At 45.0% G+C, this 15867-nt stretch overlaps 3 protein-coding genes across 6 annotated transcripts in view; 2 read left to right on the top strand and 1 right to left on the bottom strand.

Moving 5' to 3' along the window:
* Window positions 1–12794, top strand: GPR19 (G protein-coupled receptor 19). Of its 2 annotated transcripts, none has more exons than XM_066591003.1 (2): window positions 1–129; window positions 9763–12794. In XM_066591003.1, exon 2 carries the CDS (start codon window positions 9785–9787, stop codon window positions 11030–11032), a length of 1248 nt encoding a protein of 415 aa, XP_066447100.1. In that variant the 5' UTR covers window positions 1–129; window positions 9763–9784; the 3' UTR covers window positions 11033–12794. The 2 variants fall into 2 exon arrangements, with proteins under 2 accessions (XP_066447100.1, XP_066447101.1); XM_066591004.1 differs by lacking the exon at window positions 1–129 and adding an exon at window positions 532–1262.
* The window catches only part of DUSP16 (dual specificity phosphatase 16), a 38612-nt gene continuing 32698 nt past the window's right edge, over window positions 9954–15867 (top strand). Inside the window, exon 1 of the mRNA XM_066591000.1 lies at window positions 9954–10031. The gene's annotated coding sequence lies outside the window, so the exon portion shown is untranslated. The remainder of the gene's footprint in view (window positions 10032–15867) is intronic.
* The window catches only part of CREBL2 (cAMP responsive element binding protein like 2), a 15527-nt gene continuing 12437 nt past the window's right edge, over window positions 12778–15867 (bottom strand). The window contains exons 4-5 of one of the 3 annotated variants that reach the window (XR_010790262.1): window positions 14563–14778; window positions 12778–14451 (exon numbers count right to left, since the gene is read on the bottom strand). The gene's annotated coding sequence lies outside the window, so the exon portion shown is untranslated. The other 2 variants (XM_066591007.1, XM_066591008.1) reach the window with 2 other exon arrangements.

Below are 15867 nucleotides of genomic sequence, written 5' to 3' on the forward strand. Positions count from 1 at the left end.
GAACTGCGGCTGAAATCCTAAATATGCGTCCAGTATGGTTCAGCCATGAGGGGGCCAGGGGCCGCAGCCTGGGTCAGCCCCTTCTCTTCCCCGGCTGGAGGATGCTGAGTGACATCGCAGCTGCAGCAGGTAGGCTACACGGGGGTCTGCGCCGGCCATCACCTGCATGTTTCTATGGACGGGAGGGCCTTATTGGGGTTTACTGCCCCTCCCCTTCTACTGGTCTCCGGCGATCATAGCGAGCCCCAGCCGGTTATCCTGTGTGCGGGAGAAGGAAGAGGAGGACGCGACTGGCGGGGGATACAGGGGCAGATATGCAGGGGGGAGGGGGGCAGATGTGCAATATAGGGAGGGCAGGAATAGATGATATAGGGGGACACAGATGTGTAATATATGAGGGCAGGAATAGATGATATGGGGGGGCAGAGATGTGTAATATAGAGGGGGGGCAGGAATAGATATATTGGGGGACATATGTGTAATATAGAGTGGCAGGAATAGATCATACAGGGGGGCAGATGTGTATAATGGGGATGACATGAATAGATGATACAGGGAGACAGATGTGTAATATAAGGGGAGCAGGAATAGATGATACAGGTGGACTGATGTGTAATATAGGGTGGCAGAAATAGATGATACAGGGGGACACATTTGTAATATAGGGTGGCAGGAATTGATACAGGGGGACAGATGTGTACAATGGGGATGACAGGAATAGATGATAGAGGGGGACAGATGTGTAATATAGGGGGGCAGGAATGCATGATACAAGGGGACAGATGAGTATAATGGGGATGACAGGAATAGATGATACAGGGGGACAGATGTAGGAATATAGAGGGGCAGGAATACATGATACAGGGAGACAGATGAGTATAATGGGGATGACAGGAATAGATGATACAGGGGGACAGATGTGTATAATGGGGATGACAGGAATAGATGATACAGGGGGACAGATGTGTATAATGGGGATGACAGGAATAGATGATACAGGGGGACAGATGTGTAATATAGGGGGAGAAGGAATAAATGATACTTGGGGGATAGATGTGTCATCTTCGGGGACAGGAATAAATGTTAGTGTAATGTCTGCCCCACGGTAACTTGGACGTCATGGGTGCCGCTCGTATATCATCGTAACGTCTCCTGCACCCACATCGGGAGGATGTTGGCGGAAAGTGGATTATTCCATGATTCGGATCCTATTTTAGTACTGAAGGCTTTTGGTGTTTTTACCTAAAACCTAGAATTCTCCGGTAAGTAAATGTTCCTCTGTTGTTCCTTTTATATCTAGTGCTGAAAAGTTCTATCACTTTATTATCTGCACTATTATCTATACATTCCTTCTGGAGAGCGGGGATCCTTGTCATTGGCTGTCTTCCGCGGTTCCATACAAATAAATCGAGTGGCAGTGTACATGTTGAACTGCAGCTCCTTTCATTTGGGGATGCTGCAGACCCCAGTAATCAATATTGCTGGGCCCCCCACCGATGAGCAAGTTATCTATTCAAGCGTTTTAATGATCCTTAAAATGGTTTTATGTAACCAAAGCTTAATTATTTCGTATAATGAAAAGTTTTGGAACTTTCTAATAAAGACTTTTCTTTGCTACTATCAAGATTTCTGCTTGCTGTCAGTGAATGTGGGCATTCTTATTTACATCCAAAAGCTGAATATCCATATATACAAAATTCACTCAATATCAGTAAAATCCCTTGTCTAGAAAAAGAGTGTATGTGTGTGTGTGTGTGTGTATACATACATATACACAGGCTCTAGTACCCTATTGTACCGCCTCTAGCTTGGATAGGAGATGTGATACGTTTGGGCAGGGAGGCTCTAGTACCCTGTTGTACCGCCTCTAGCTTGGATAATAGGTGTGATACGGGCGAGCATGGAGGCTTTTGTACCCTGTTGTACCACCTCTAGCTTGGATGCAAGATGTGATACGGGCGAGCATGGAGGCTTTTTTACCCTGTTGTACCGCCTCTAGCTTGGATGCAAGATGTGATACGGGTGGGCATGGAGGCTTTTGTACCCTGTTGTACCGCTTCTAGTTTGGATGCAAGATGTGATACGGGCGGGCATGGAGGCTCTAGTACTCTGTTGTACCGTCTCAAGCTTGAATACAAGATGTGATACAAGCGGGCGTGGAGGCTCTAGTACCCTGTTGTTACCACCTCTAGCTTGGATACAAGATGTGATACAGGCAGGTATGGAAGCTCTATTACCCTGCTGTACCGCCTTTAGCTTGAATGCAAGATGTGATACAGGCGGGCATGGAGGCTCTAGTACTCTGTTGTACCTCTTCAAGCTTAGATACAAGATGTGATATGGATAGGCATGGAGACATACAAGTTCTGTATGGTATCCTGCAGCATATCGCTCCACATTTGTAACCGAGCCTCCAGATCGTACAAACTTGTAGACTGTGGAAGTTGGCGTCCCAGATGATCCCATACATGTTCTATTGGTGATAAATCTGGCGACCGGGCAGCCACGGAAGTGTGACAATGTTATGGGGGCTTCCTGTGACCCCCTTGTGTGTGCGGACAAGCATTATCCTGCTGGAAGCCGCCATGGAGCAACACATGTGGCTGCAGGATGTCCTGAATATTTTGCTGAGTAGTCATTGTCCCTCGTACCACTACTAGGGAGGACCGACTGTTTTATGCGATGGCCCCCCCCCAGACTATCACACCAGCAGGGGGCAGTGTTCCGCTCCACAGCAAAGCCAGGATTGAGGCGCTCACCCCGAGGTGAGACACCCAAACACGAACACGGCCGTCGTCAGCGCCCAAAGTTAACCTGGATTTGTCGGTGAAGACAACCTGGTTCCCCTCCATAGCGTCTAGTTTCAGCACTCACGACATCACTGCAAATGGAGGCGACAGTGGATGTCAGAGGTCGTACATGTAAATGGGGCCGCGAGACGAAATGTCCTCAAGCCAAGCACCTGGAAATGGTTCCAACAGACACAGGGGTGTAACGATGGCACCCCCTGTCTCTAGATGGCGGACAATGAAACAGTTGGAGCTGCTGGACATTTGTCGGACGATCAGACACTCCTCTCTACTGGTGGTCTGTAGAGGGCATCCTGAGCCCGGTCACCTTGTGTGCCCTCACACATCCACTGGTCCCAACACCCCCTAACAGTCTGGTCAGAACGTCCCAATGGGGGACAGTTCATCGATACGACCATCCAGCTTCTCCCATCCCAATAATGCGTCCCTCTCAGACTCTGGTAACTGGGTGAAATCTCTTCTCTGCGTCGTAGAGGCATCTAGTGGTCAAGAAGCTCTACAGAAGCGGAAGAAGAGGTCACTACACATAAGGAGACTCTTGATAGCCTTTTATAGGCCCAGCGGGGAACCAATTTTAGGTCCTCAGGTGACAAGACCATTCATCCAGTCACACTTCATCTCTCATCATTTGTATATCACCCTCTGCAGCCTGAGTTTTACCCGCGGATGCGAGGCAATTTTCAGCTAAAAACACCTTGCATCGCTTCTGTGAAATTGGAGTATGACCTGCAATAGAGGATCGGATGTGTTTACCATTTATTTCAATGGGAAACCTCGCATCTTACTTGCATGCACATTACACAGCATGCGAGCCATACAATGTATTAAAGGTCCCATTGAAATGAATGGGCAATGCATTCCGAGGAACACGAAAAGATAGAGCACACCACGATTATATATGCTTGTGTATATGACTTAGGTTAAACCTCTGTGAGCTAAAAATCCTGGACTTGAGCCTTTGGGTCTATTTACAGGGCGCAACGTGAGCACCATTCAATGGGACCGACGGTCTTTTACATGAACGAACCCCAAGGCTGTGGATCTCTGCAAATTCCTCAGCAAAAACCGCAGTACCTTAAAGGAATTTTGCTGCTGATTCGCCATGGATTTCACTCCTGCTAAAGGACAAATCTGAAATGTAATTAACACTATATTTATCCATCTAGTCGAGCGAGTCTCAGACACTTTACAGATCGCCCTCTCTATGCGATTGTTTCGTATGGATTCTTTCAGTTCTATCATTTGCATGTTGGTGTCGGCTTCTGATAGCATCAGGCCGATGCATTCTTTGATGCCCGAGTTGTCTTTTGCAACTAACTGAGCATTATCGATGTTTCCAATGAATTGGCTCGCATTATGCTGTGAAGCAAGAGAGTCTCCGTTTCATAGTTTTGCCCTCCAAACCGATGTTTTCATAGATGTCCAGCGATTCATTATAGAACAGCTACTGACAGAGAATTTTTTAAGTCTGCCTGTCTCCACCGCAGGATATCGCAGCCGCCGCCCGCGAGCAGGAGCCAGCAGACGGATCTCCGCGGTGAGCCTATCTGACAGATAGGCTCACAGTGGCAATTCATAACATGCTGCGATTTGCCACCCGCAAGTGGAGAATCGCTATGATTCTCCGCTCATAGACAGGGGGGCTGCGCTTTCCATAGCAACACTATGGAAAGCATGCAATGCGTTCCCTGCTGCCGGATTATTGCCGCGGGGAACTCAATGCAAAAACGACCGTGGACTGGCAGTCTTACACTGAATACAATTGTAACAGATCTTCAGCAGGGAGAAACACTCAACCGCATGTTTTTCGATCTCTGGATGTAAACAAAAATGTTGTCATTTGCGGACAGTAAGCTGAGATGATGTTGATGATGTCGTAGAACCATAGAATTATAGAATGGTAGACTTGGAAGGCACATCCAGGGTCATCGGGTCCAACCCCCTGCTCAGTGCAGGATTTACTAAATCATCCCAGACAGATGTTTGTCCAGCCTTTGTTTGAACACTTCCATTGAAGGAGAGCTCACCACCTCCCATGTTAACCTGTTCCACTCATTGATCACCCTCACTGTCAGAAAGTTTTTTCTAATATCTAATTTATGTCTCCTCCCTTTCAGTTTCAATCCCATTGCTTCTGGTCCTTACTTGTGCACATGAGAATAGGGCTGATCCCTCTATACTGTGACAACCCTTCAGATATTTGTAGACCGCTATTAAGTCTCCTCTCAGCCTTGTTTTTTGCAACCTAAACATTCCCAGATTCTTTAACTGTTCCTCATAGGACATGATTTGCAGACCGCTCACCATCTTGGTAACTCTTCTCTGAACTTGCTCCAGTATGTCTGTCTTTTTTAGTGGGGTGCCCAGATCTGGACACAATATTCCAGATGAGGTCTGACTAAGGAAGAGTAGAGGGGGAAAATTACCTCACGTGATCTAGACTCTATGCTTCTTTTAATACATCCCAGTATTGTGTTTGGCTTTTTGGCTGCTGCATCACATTGTTGGTTCATGTTCAGTCTATGATCTATTTAGTATACCCAAGTCTTTTTCACATGTGCTGCAGGTTAGCCCAATTCCTCCCAATTCTGTATGTGCTTTTTTTCATTTTATTTGCCCAGATGTAGAACTTTGCATCTCTCCTTGTTAAATATCATTATGTTAGTCACCGCCCACTGCTCAAGCTTTTCTTGATCTTTTTGAATACACTCTCTGTTCCCTAATGTTAGCTATCCTTCCTAGCTTTGTGTCATCTGCAAATTTGGTCAGTTTCCCATCAAATCCCTCCTCCAGATCATTTATAAAAATGTTGAACAACACTTGGCCTAGAACAGAGCCTTGTGGTACCCCACTTGATACATTCTTCCACTTGGGTGTGCAGCCATTTATGACCACTCTTTTGAGTACGATCACTCAGCCAGTTGTGAATCCACCTAACAGTTGCCTTGTCAATCCCATATTTGGTCCTTTTTTCAATAAGTATAGTATGAGATACTTTGTCAAATGCTTTACTAAAGTCAAGATATACTATATCCACTGCATCACCCATTTTGTGATTCTGTCATAGAAGGAAATTAGATTCGTCTGGCATGACTTGTTTGTTACAAACCCATGCTGGCTCTGATTAATTACTCCATTTTTATCCAAGTACTTACATACATGCTGTTTAATAATTTGTTCAAAGATCTTTCATGGTATAGAAGTCAGGCTCACAGGCCTGTGGTTTCCTGGATCCACCTTCTTCCCTTTTTTGAAGATAGGGACAACATTTACTCTTTTCCAATCTTCTGGAACTTCTCCTGTTCTCCAGCAATTTTCAAAGATTATGGCAAGTGGTTCAGCAATTACCTCCGCTGCTTCCTTTAGTATTCTAGGATGTAATTCATCCGGATCTTGAGACTTGAATTCATGTAAGTTAGCTAAATGTTCCCTCACCATCTCTCGGCTTATAAATAGCCTGCATTCTTTTATTCCCCCAATAGCACAGGGAAGATCAGTTGATGTTCCATCTACTTTCTGAGAGAAAACAGATACAAAATAGGAATTTAAAAGTTCAGCCATCTCAAGATCATTCTTAACCAATTCACCATTTTCATCCTGTAAGCATCCAATAGCATCTTTGACTTTTTTGTTTTCTTTTGACAAATCCTATTTTATTGCTTTTCTCCTCTGTTGCAAGCCTCAATTCATTATTAGCTTTAGCTTTTCTGACACTTGCCATACAGTTTCTGCAGACCGCATTATATTCTTTAGATATTCTTCCATCTCTCCATTTGATAAACATATTTTTCTTCCTTTTTAGCATGTGTGCAAGTTTTGTGTTCATCCATCCTGGTCTCTTTAAATGCTTCACATTCTTCCTTCTTTTAGGTATTGTTTTTGATTGTGCTTTGAGAATCTCATTTCGCAATATTTCCCAACCTTCTTGGACATATCTGTTCTTAAGAACATCCAGCCTTTGGATTCTTCCTATCCTCTTTCTGAGTCCATTAAAATCTGCCGTTCTGAAATCCAACCTTGAGGTCTGCGTTTTTTCAGGTCTTCCTCCCCTTCTTATGCAAAATTCAAGGATAGCATGATCACTGCCTCCTAAGGTCCCAGCCACCATTACTTCCTCAACCATTCCCTCCCTGTTGGTAAGAATTAGGTCCAAGATAGCAGATACCCTTGTTTTCTCTCCTACGTTTTGGAAGATAAAGTTGTCAGCAAGAGCGGATAAGAATTTGTTGAATCCATTACTTTTACCTGAGAGAGATTCACAACAAATGTCGGGATAGTTAAAATCTCCCATAATCACTGTCATGCTTTTTGAGAGCTTGGCCAACTGTTGTAGAAAGAGTTCATCAATATCTTTTGCTTGTCCAGGTGGCCTATAGTAAATGCCTATAATGGTGTCCTTTCTGTTGTTCTCTCCTTGTATTCTTACTAGAGATGAGCGAGCATACTCGGACACGCCCCTTTTTCGCCCGAGCGCCGCGATTTTCGAGTACTTCCGTACTCGGGCGAAAAGATTCAGGGAGCGCTGTGGGTGAGTCGGGGGTTGCAGCGGGGATTGGGGGGGAGGGAGAGAGAGAGAGCTCCCCCCTGTTCCCCGCTGCTACCCCCCGCCCCGCCTCCCCCTGCCCCCCGGATCTTTTCACCCGAGTACGGAAGTACTCGAAAATCGCGGCGCTCGATCGAGTAATTACTCGAAACGAGTAGGTTCGCTCATCTTTAATTCTTACCCAAACAGTTTCTACAGAACTACCATGCTCTGAAGCTTGAATCTCTGTAGAGATGAATGTTTTCCTAGCATACAATACAACACCTTCTCCCACTTTTTTAGTTCTGTTTCTTATAAATAAGTTGTACCCTTTAAGCCTTGTATTCCAATCGTGTATCATTCCACTATGTTTCCGTGATGCCTATGACATCATATTTTTCTTCGTGTGTTAGGAGCTACAATTGTCCTTGTTTGTTTCCCACGCTCTGTGCATTTGTGTAAAAGCAATTCAGTTTGTGATTAGAGATGAGCGAGTATTCTCGCTAAAGGGAATTGCTCGAGCGAGCATTGCCTTTAGCGAGTATCTCCCCCGCTCGAGACTGAAGGTTCGGGTGCCGGGAGCGGGCACGGAGCTGCGGGGGAGAGCGGGGCGGAACGGAGGGGAGATCTCTCTTTCCCCCACCCCCTCCTGCTGACAGCCGCTACTCACCGCTCCCCCGCGCCGGCACCCGAACCTTCAGTCTCGAGCGGGGGAGATACTCGCTAAAGGCAATGCTCGCTCGAGCAATTGCCTTTAGCGAATATACTCGGTCATCCCTATTTGTGATCAGTGTCTCTTGCTCCTCTACTATCCTTCTGAATTTTTTGTCTCTGTTCTTTCTTTCCACTTCTAATAGCAAGGTTCTCAAATGTGTTAATTAGCTGTATATTTTTACCTGGCCTTGCACTTCCCTTCCCATATTTTTCTAGTTTAAGGGCTCATGCCCACAGCCGTGACGGGTTACGCAAGCGGAATACTGCAGCGGAGTCCTTCACGGCGCCCCCCCAAAGACCCCATACTCACCTCCCGGATCCGCTGTGCAAAGTCCCGCATGACGCACCAGCAGTGCCATGTGACACGTTGGCAGTGTCATATGACGTGGCCATTGGTGGGCAGGGAAGCGTATTCACGTTACAGCGGAAGTATAGCGTGACGGCCGGCTTCCATTGACTACAATAGAAAGCCGGCCGTGGGTATTCCCGCTGCATATAGGACATGCCGTGGTTTAATTCCGCAGTGTGAACATTGAGCTATTAGGTTCAATCGAACCTAATAGCTGCGGTGCAACGCCGCGGATTTCGCGGCAGAAATCTAGCCGTGGGCATTGGCCCTAAAGCTCTCCTAATGAGTTATCAATAAAATGCTACAATTTAGCAGTGCTAGTAAAATGTATCTGTTTCCTTCCACTGAGAGCAAGTGCATATACAGTGTTTCCTAGAGCAAAAAATGTAGCAGCACCACGCATGGAAACCTTGAGTGATGGTGGTGGGGTATTACTGGGGGATAGTCTTAAAGGGGTTGTCCAAGCGTAAACTATTTATGGCTTATCCTTAGGATAGGCCATCCATAATAGATGAGCGGGGTTCTACCACCCGGGACCCATGTTGATTAATTGTTCACTTGGCTAGTGTGCTTATGCTCTGAGTTGATTTCTGAAGGAAGCAACAGCTCTGTTTCTACTGCAGTGCCAAGGCTTGGTATTACAGGCTATTCACTTCAGTAAGACCATTCCTGTAATGCCAAGACTGGCCACTACAGTGGGAACGGAGCTGTGTGCTTCTTGCAGAAATCAGTTCAGTGCACATGCACACTGGGCTAGTGAGCTGCTGATCCGGAGGGGATTGGTTCCTGGGCGGCAGACACTTGTTGATCTACTATTGATGGCCTCTACTGCCATCAATAGTTTTGCGGTAGGACAGTCCCTTTAAGAAGTCAATAATAAACTTGATGAGTAAAGGCAACTTTATCACTATGGTGTTTTACTTTAATGACATATAGCCACATATTGCTTGTTACAATTATTAGACGGAAGTGCTCCTAAAGCCTTCTGTTTCCAACTTTCTTCTCCTGTTTCCTTCTGAACCTCAAAATCATAAACCCTTCTGTCATTTCCTCTTCCAATTATTTTTTTCTTTTTCTTTTTCCGTACCCTTGACATCAAACCTTTCGACATGTATGTTATTTTCACACGTTGCTCTAATGGTCTTACACCACGTTTCTCATGTTTCCTTTTGATGTCTTCATCTTCGTCATTGTCCCCTCCACCCATAATGTCACCTTCTCTCTACTTCACCCCCCAGTAATGCCCCATTGACACGTTCAATCCATCTCATCTTTATCTCTCCGTTATCGTATTCTAATTCTTCTGCTTTCCATCTTGGTGTCATCTTTGAAATTTTTTTCTCCTTCCACCTTCTGAACTTTCTCAGGACCCTACAGCTGCTGCCAAAGATGGTGTTTGCCCATGGAATGGATGCACAGAGGCCTCGTCTCATCCTGCCAACCGTCATCTTCCCGATGCCAAATGACAGTCTGACCACCTGCCCAATGCCTGCGGGAGAATCGTGGATCCCAGGACTCTACAAAGATGGCCCCGCGGGGCAGAGGAACAATACCAGCCTAGTCCAACTTCTGTTTCCTGGGGAGATTGCAGTAGCTGGCTTAGTCTTTGGGTTTATATGGATCCTCTCAGTGTTCGGTAATGCTTTGGTTTGTCTTGTCATTCATCGAAGCCGTCGGACTCAGTCAACGACTAATTACTTTGTGGTTTCTCTGGCATGTGCGGATTTGCTGCTTAGCCTTGGCAGTGCCCCTTTCACACTCTTACAAATCACCTCTGGCCGTTGGGCTTTAGGCAGCGCGATGTGCAAATTGGCGCGTTATTTTCACTACTTGACACCTGGAGTTCAGATTTATGTGCTTCTGTCCATCTGCCTTGACCGTTTCTACACTATTTTGTATCCTCTGAGCTTCAAGGTCTCTAGGGAAAAAGCCAAAAGGATGATTGTGGCATCGTGGCTATTCGACGCTGCCTTTGTTTCTCCAGCGTTCTTTTTTTACGATGTTGCAGACGGGCACTGCAACTTCTTCCCTCCTCCATCCTGGGATGGGGCAGTGTATGGTGTGGCCCATCTTCTGGTGGGCTTCCTTGTGCCCTCTGCTCTCATCCTCCTCTTTTACCAAAAAGTAGTGAAATATATTTGGCGCATTGGCAATGACAGGCTGAGTGTCAGACGCACTATGAACATCGTGCCCAGGACCAAAGTCAAAACCATCAAAATGTTCTTGATGTTAAATACAATATTTCTGGTGTCATGGTTGCCCTTCTATGTGGTGCAGTTGTGGCATCCGGATGAGAGCGACCAGCGCCAGTGCTGCCTTGCCTACTTGGCAGTCTCCTGGCTCTCCTTTGGTTCCTCGGCTGCCAAGCCAACACTGTACTCTGTATACAATGCCAACTTCCGACGGGGCATGAAGGAGACCTTTTGTATGTCATCCATGAAGTGTTACCGGAGCAATGCTTATACCATCACCACCAGCTCCCGCATGGCAAAGAGGAACTATGTTGGCATCTGTGAAATGCCCATCCCAGGCAAAACTGCAGTCAAAGAATCTGTTTATGATTCATTTGACCGGGAAGCTAAGGAGAAAAAACTGGCTTGGCCCATCGATTCCAACCCTCCGAATACATTTGTGTGATTGTACAATTATGGACACAACCTTTTAACCTTTCCTGTACCAAACAAGATGTCAATACATTGCCCAGGGTTTCAGAATAGGAGCCTCTCGGCAGATCCTCTTTAAGAGCGACACTGGATTTGAAGATGGATCAAGTGAAGATCATGTCCACTAGGACATAAATTTTACTTCACACAAATGAAATAGAGGGTTGCTACAGCTGATCTTACCAATGTAAAACCCTCAGAACTCCCGATTAATGACACTCAAGTACATACACGTGATATCAATGGGAACAGAAATCAAAAGGTTTTGCTGTACAGCATCAAAAATGTTTTCCATATCAGAAGTGTTCAGTGTGACCCCCTTTGTCACTGGACACACATGGAGCCTATAGTCACGTTTCTGCCATACATGCGTAATGTGATTGACTAATGCAAAGACTTCTGGAATGTGTCGTCGTAGATTATATATGGTGGTGGTAAGGGGGCATGTAGACTTAAATCACAAAGCGTAAGGTTCAGGAGATGTGTAGGACAAGAAGAAGGTCCCTTGAAAATGAAGTTGCACATAATAATAACAGACGTGAGAATCAAGATCACAAAACGCTCTCCTGTCTTCGTTGGCAGCCATTTTTTCTCATATCCCCCAGCGACGACTACGGCAGAATACAACTTTTTGGGCCTCATTTATCAAAACGATGTAACCCTAACAGTTTTGCTAAATGAAACTTTTTGAGTTTCTGTTTCCATTGATATCAAATTTGAGTGTCATTAAATGGGAGTTATGGGGGCTTAACAGTTGTAATAACCCTGTATATGTTCCCTGCCAATATTTTTAGTGACATTAGGGTTAGGGATATGAGGTTAATTTTTACTAGTTTAATTCAGGGGTGACAATCTTCACTTGATCCTCAAAGACTTGGCCGGCTATATTTTGCATAAAAATACAGTAAAGTGAAGCTATATTTATTTTGTCATTGAAGCAGAAAAAAAAAAACGTAAAAAGAAAAATAAAAGCTTTTGGTTCTGTAAATAAAACATATCTGAGTTTTGAGAAAAAGAATTCCCCAAACTTTTCCAAACCTGTCACGTTTCCACTGCTCAGTCTGGTCAGTATTCTAGTGTGGCATTGCAGTCAAGTTTCAGTTGTTGTCACAGTGAGGGCTTATTTAGACGACCGTATATCGGCTCGGTTTTCACGCCGAGCCGATATACGGTGTACTTGTCTGCAGGGGAAGGGGATGGAAGAGCCAGGAGCAGGAACTGAGCTCCCGCTCCTTCTCCGCCCCTTGCCACTATTTTGCAATAGGAGGGGGTGAGATGGGGCGGGGCTAAGTCCCGGAGCTTAGCCCCGCCCCTCCCATTGCAAATAGTGGCGAGGGAAGGGGCGGGAGGTCAGTTCCTGCTCCTGGCTCTTCCAACCCCCCCACCCTCCCCCCTGCAGACAAGGACACTGTATATCGGCTCGGCGTGAAAACCGAGCCGATATACGGTCGTCTAAATAAACCCTAATATTGTGGATTTCTTTTTTATCTTTAGTACCCCATCTGCTTAGGAGCCCCCAAAAAATGAATCCGACGTTGTAAACAACCTACCGTCATAGTTGTCAGTCTAGTTTTTGGACAAGAGTGACAGCGAGTGGCGCCGTCATGGAGTTTACATACACCCCCCACCCCCGTTCCTTTTGTCTTTGTTGTTTGGTGAGATCATCACTTGTTTACAAAAGGGCTAAATTCTAATAAAATAATCCAGGCCGCAGAATGATTCTGTTACAGTTGTCATCAATGAGTTTTTCGTTTATTTTTTAATGCTTTTGAAAAAATCTTTCTGTATTTTTTTTTCAGATTGGACAATAAGTTTAGGTGGAAGAACAGAAATAAAGAGGTTTTCCAACAGTAAAAGTACATTTATTTTCCCTTTTGGGGGGCAGGGGTATAATGAAACAAAACAAAAATACATAAGCACTGCTTACTGGTCAGATCTTTTCCCCTGCAACCCAGATTTCCGCTACTTTGGTTGTGGAAAAAGCTGCTGCTGTATGCAAAAGCTGAAGCTGAATGCAATCATTCGCTTTAGCAGTCACATGGACAATGGGCAGCACATGACAGCTGCAGCTTCTTCCATGACTGGAGCCGCAGAGACTAGGGCTCCTGTGCAGGACTGGGGGATGGACAGGCGAGTCTAGCTTTTTAAAATTATTTTAATCCATTCCCTGCCCATAAAGCTATTTCTACTCATTCTGACCCGGAACGTATCATACTCGAGTGCTGCCAGAGGAATACTGTTGACTATAATTAGGTCCATCCATCTCCTCGCACTCTTTGAACAGAGCCTCCAATGCAGATACGGTAGCATGTAATAGTATATCACTAGATCATCCTTGCAGCCTCTTTATTACTGGTCAAGTACTGACTGCATATAGAAAAAATATGATTACTTTCTAGATAGAGAAAGCCTCTTTTTAAGGAGTTGTCGCCCCCTCTCCGGAGAGCAGGTGTCCTTCACGTTCCTGGATGATGGAAGCCGCAGTAACACAAGTACTCTGCCGTTCCATTCATTTCTATGGAGTCACGGAGATAGAGATACATAGAGTGACCCCCAGGGACTGCTTACAATCCTCGATGCCGCAGATGGCCTTCCTGAGACCTCACCTATTGGGAAATTAGCCCCCATCTTATGGACATGAGATGACCCCTTTTGGTGGGGCAACACATTAAAGACCAGAATGCTTTGGGGGTGAAAGACCAGGTTTTTTAGTGATTTTTACCCATGTGGTGATTTTATGGCCCTATTATTTTCCTACCCTGCGAAAATTATCATTTTTTTCTTGTATTTATTTTTTGGTGACACATATGGCTATTTTTTAATGGATTTTTTTTCTGGCTTTCTGTTTTGTTAGGCGTAATGTGTACAAAAAATGAAAAAAAATTAGAGTTGTGTATTTCTTAAATTACCGGTATTATATTTACATCAGAATACAGTACAGACGGGTTAGTGATTTTGCATCAGACAATTTGGTACATAATTTGCATAGTCTGGTTACAGGATGGATATGGCAGTGATTGATCTTGGCGTCGGTGGTGGGTCATTTTATTTTTTTCTGTTTATTTTATTCTGTAATTTTTTTTAAACTTATTTTTCTAATAATTTTATATATCTACGCCTCCAATTACATCAGAAAAGACCTCTGGGGGACATTCACAGTGGGTTTTTTTTATTTCACAGTTTTCAACTGTAACGGGGAAATCCATTGGAGCCTGAGTTACGGGGAAAACCACTCCCTATGGTGACATTAGTCGCTGTCACAGCTGGTCAAGGGTTTGCTACGACTCTGCAGCCTGGAATTATCGGCGATCATGTGATTGCTGGGTCTTATACAAGAAACAGCAGTTCCTCTTCCTCCGTTCTCTACATAGCGCTTAGTGAGTGCTACGTATGCTGTAAAAAAGAAGACAAAAGCAGTTAAAGACAGCAATGGGGATTCAAACCCAAGACCAAGCACCGTATATCCTGTTAATCGTAGAATCATGAAAAATCCTTTTCATGTACTTTAAGGTTTTGTTACTGTTTTCAAGATCTCTGCTTGCTGTGAGTGAACAGGAACAGATCTAGTCTTGGTGTATACAGTGGCGGCCAAAAGTCGTTGAGCTCTACGCACGGGTCCTAAGCTGCAGTAGGATGTTCTACACAACACCAGCAGGACTTCTTGTCCCAGGAACATCCCTCATCTGTGAGAAGTCTTGAGGTAAAATAGATTTTCAGCCCCTAGATATAAGCAGAAATGTTCACAATCACTAACAGCAAGCGGAGATCATGAAAAGGTGAGAAATTGAAACACAAAATATAAGTCCCAAATCTCTTGCTAATTACATCTGTAACGCAATGCTGGAAACTCTCCTACATGGCCCCAATCCTGACCGGATGTTACAAGTCCTAAACTGATGTGTAACCCCTCCAGCGCACAAGACTTCCGTAGTTTTAGGGCCGAATTCACACTGGTGTATTTGCGCATGCAATACACAGTGAATAGAACCCATTGATTTCAATGGGTTTGTTCATTTGCGCATATTTTCCTGCGCATTTCAGCCGTACAAAAAACGCAGCCTGCTCTATTTTCCTGCGCAGGAAAAGTCTCCATAGTAGTCAATGGGGGGTGTGCAAATGTGCACATGATACACTAGGAGACACGTTATACAGTGTAACTGTGCAATAAAAAGAACTCGTAAGACTAATTAGTGAGGTTTTTTTCCTCATGGGAACATCCCCTCACGTGCAGAAAAAGTACAGTAAAATACATTGATGTGCACGCAAAAAAATACATTATTCTGCAAAATGCCCCGTTGATGCGCGTGCAAACACGCATATGCTCGTGTGACGCCGCACCAAGTCAAGTTTTTATGGACTGATGTCTAGTTTCTGTATCGGTGCACATTGGAGTGGAGTTGTGCTCAAATTGGCAAGCAGGACCCTCCGAGACCCCTGACCTGCCGATAATTGGAGGAATAGAGACAGAAGGTTCCCCCCCGTCGCCCTCTGCTACTAAGGCTGCCTGTCCACGGGCGATATGTCACTGCGTTATCCGCGGCGATAATCTGGCTGCGGTTAACACAGTGAACGCTTTCCATAGAAATGATAGAAATTGCATCCCGACATCCACGAGCAGAGAATCATAGCCATTCTACACGGCATGCTGCGATTTTCCGGGGTGAGTCTATCTATTAGATAGGCTCCATCACAGCGGAATATCGCTAGCGATAGTCTGCCTTGGCCGCAGACAGGCAACCTAATATATATTGCACACTCTTAGAACTTGTTTCTCTGCCGTAGTATTTGAAGAGGGTTAGAGGAACCTCT

Source organism: Eleutherodactylus coqui, chromosome 2 (genome assembly GCF_035609145.1).
Source record: "Eleutherodactylus coqui strain aEleCoq1 chromosome 2, aEleCoq1.hap1, whole genome shotgun sequence".
Lineage (NCBI taxonomy): Eukaryota > Metazoa > Chordata > Amphibia > Anura > Eleutherodactylidae > Eleutherodactylus > Eleutherodactylus coqui.

Excerpts from the sequence above, each read along its gene's own strand:
- GPR19 (XM_066591003.1), top strand. The coding sequence starts at position 9,785 with ATGGTGTTTGCCCATGGAATGGATGCACAGAGGCCTCGTCTCATCCTG.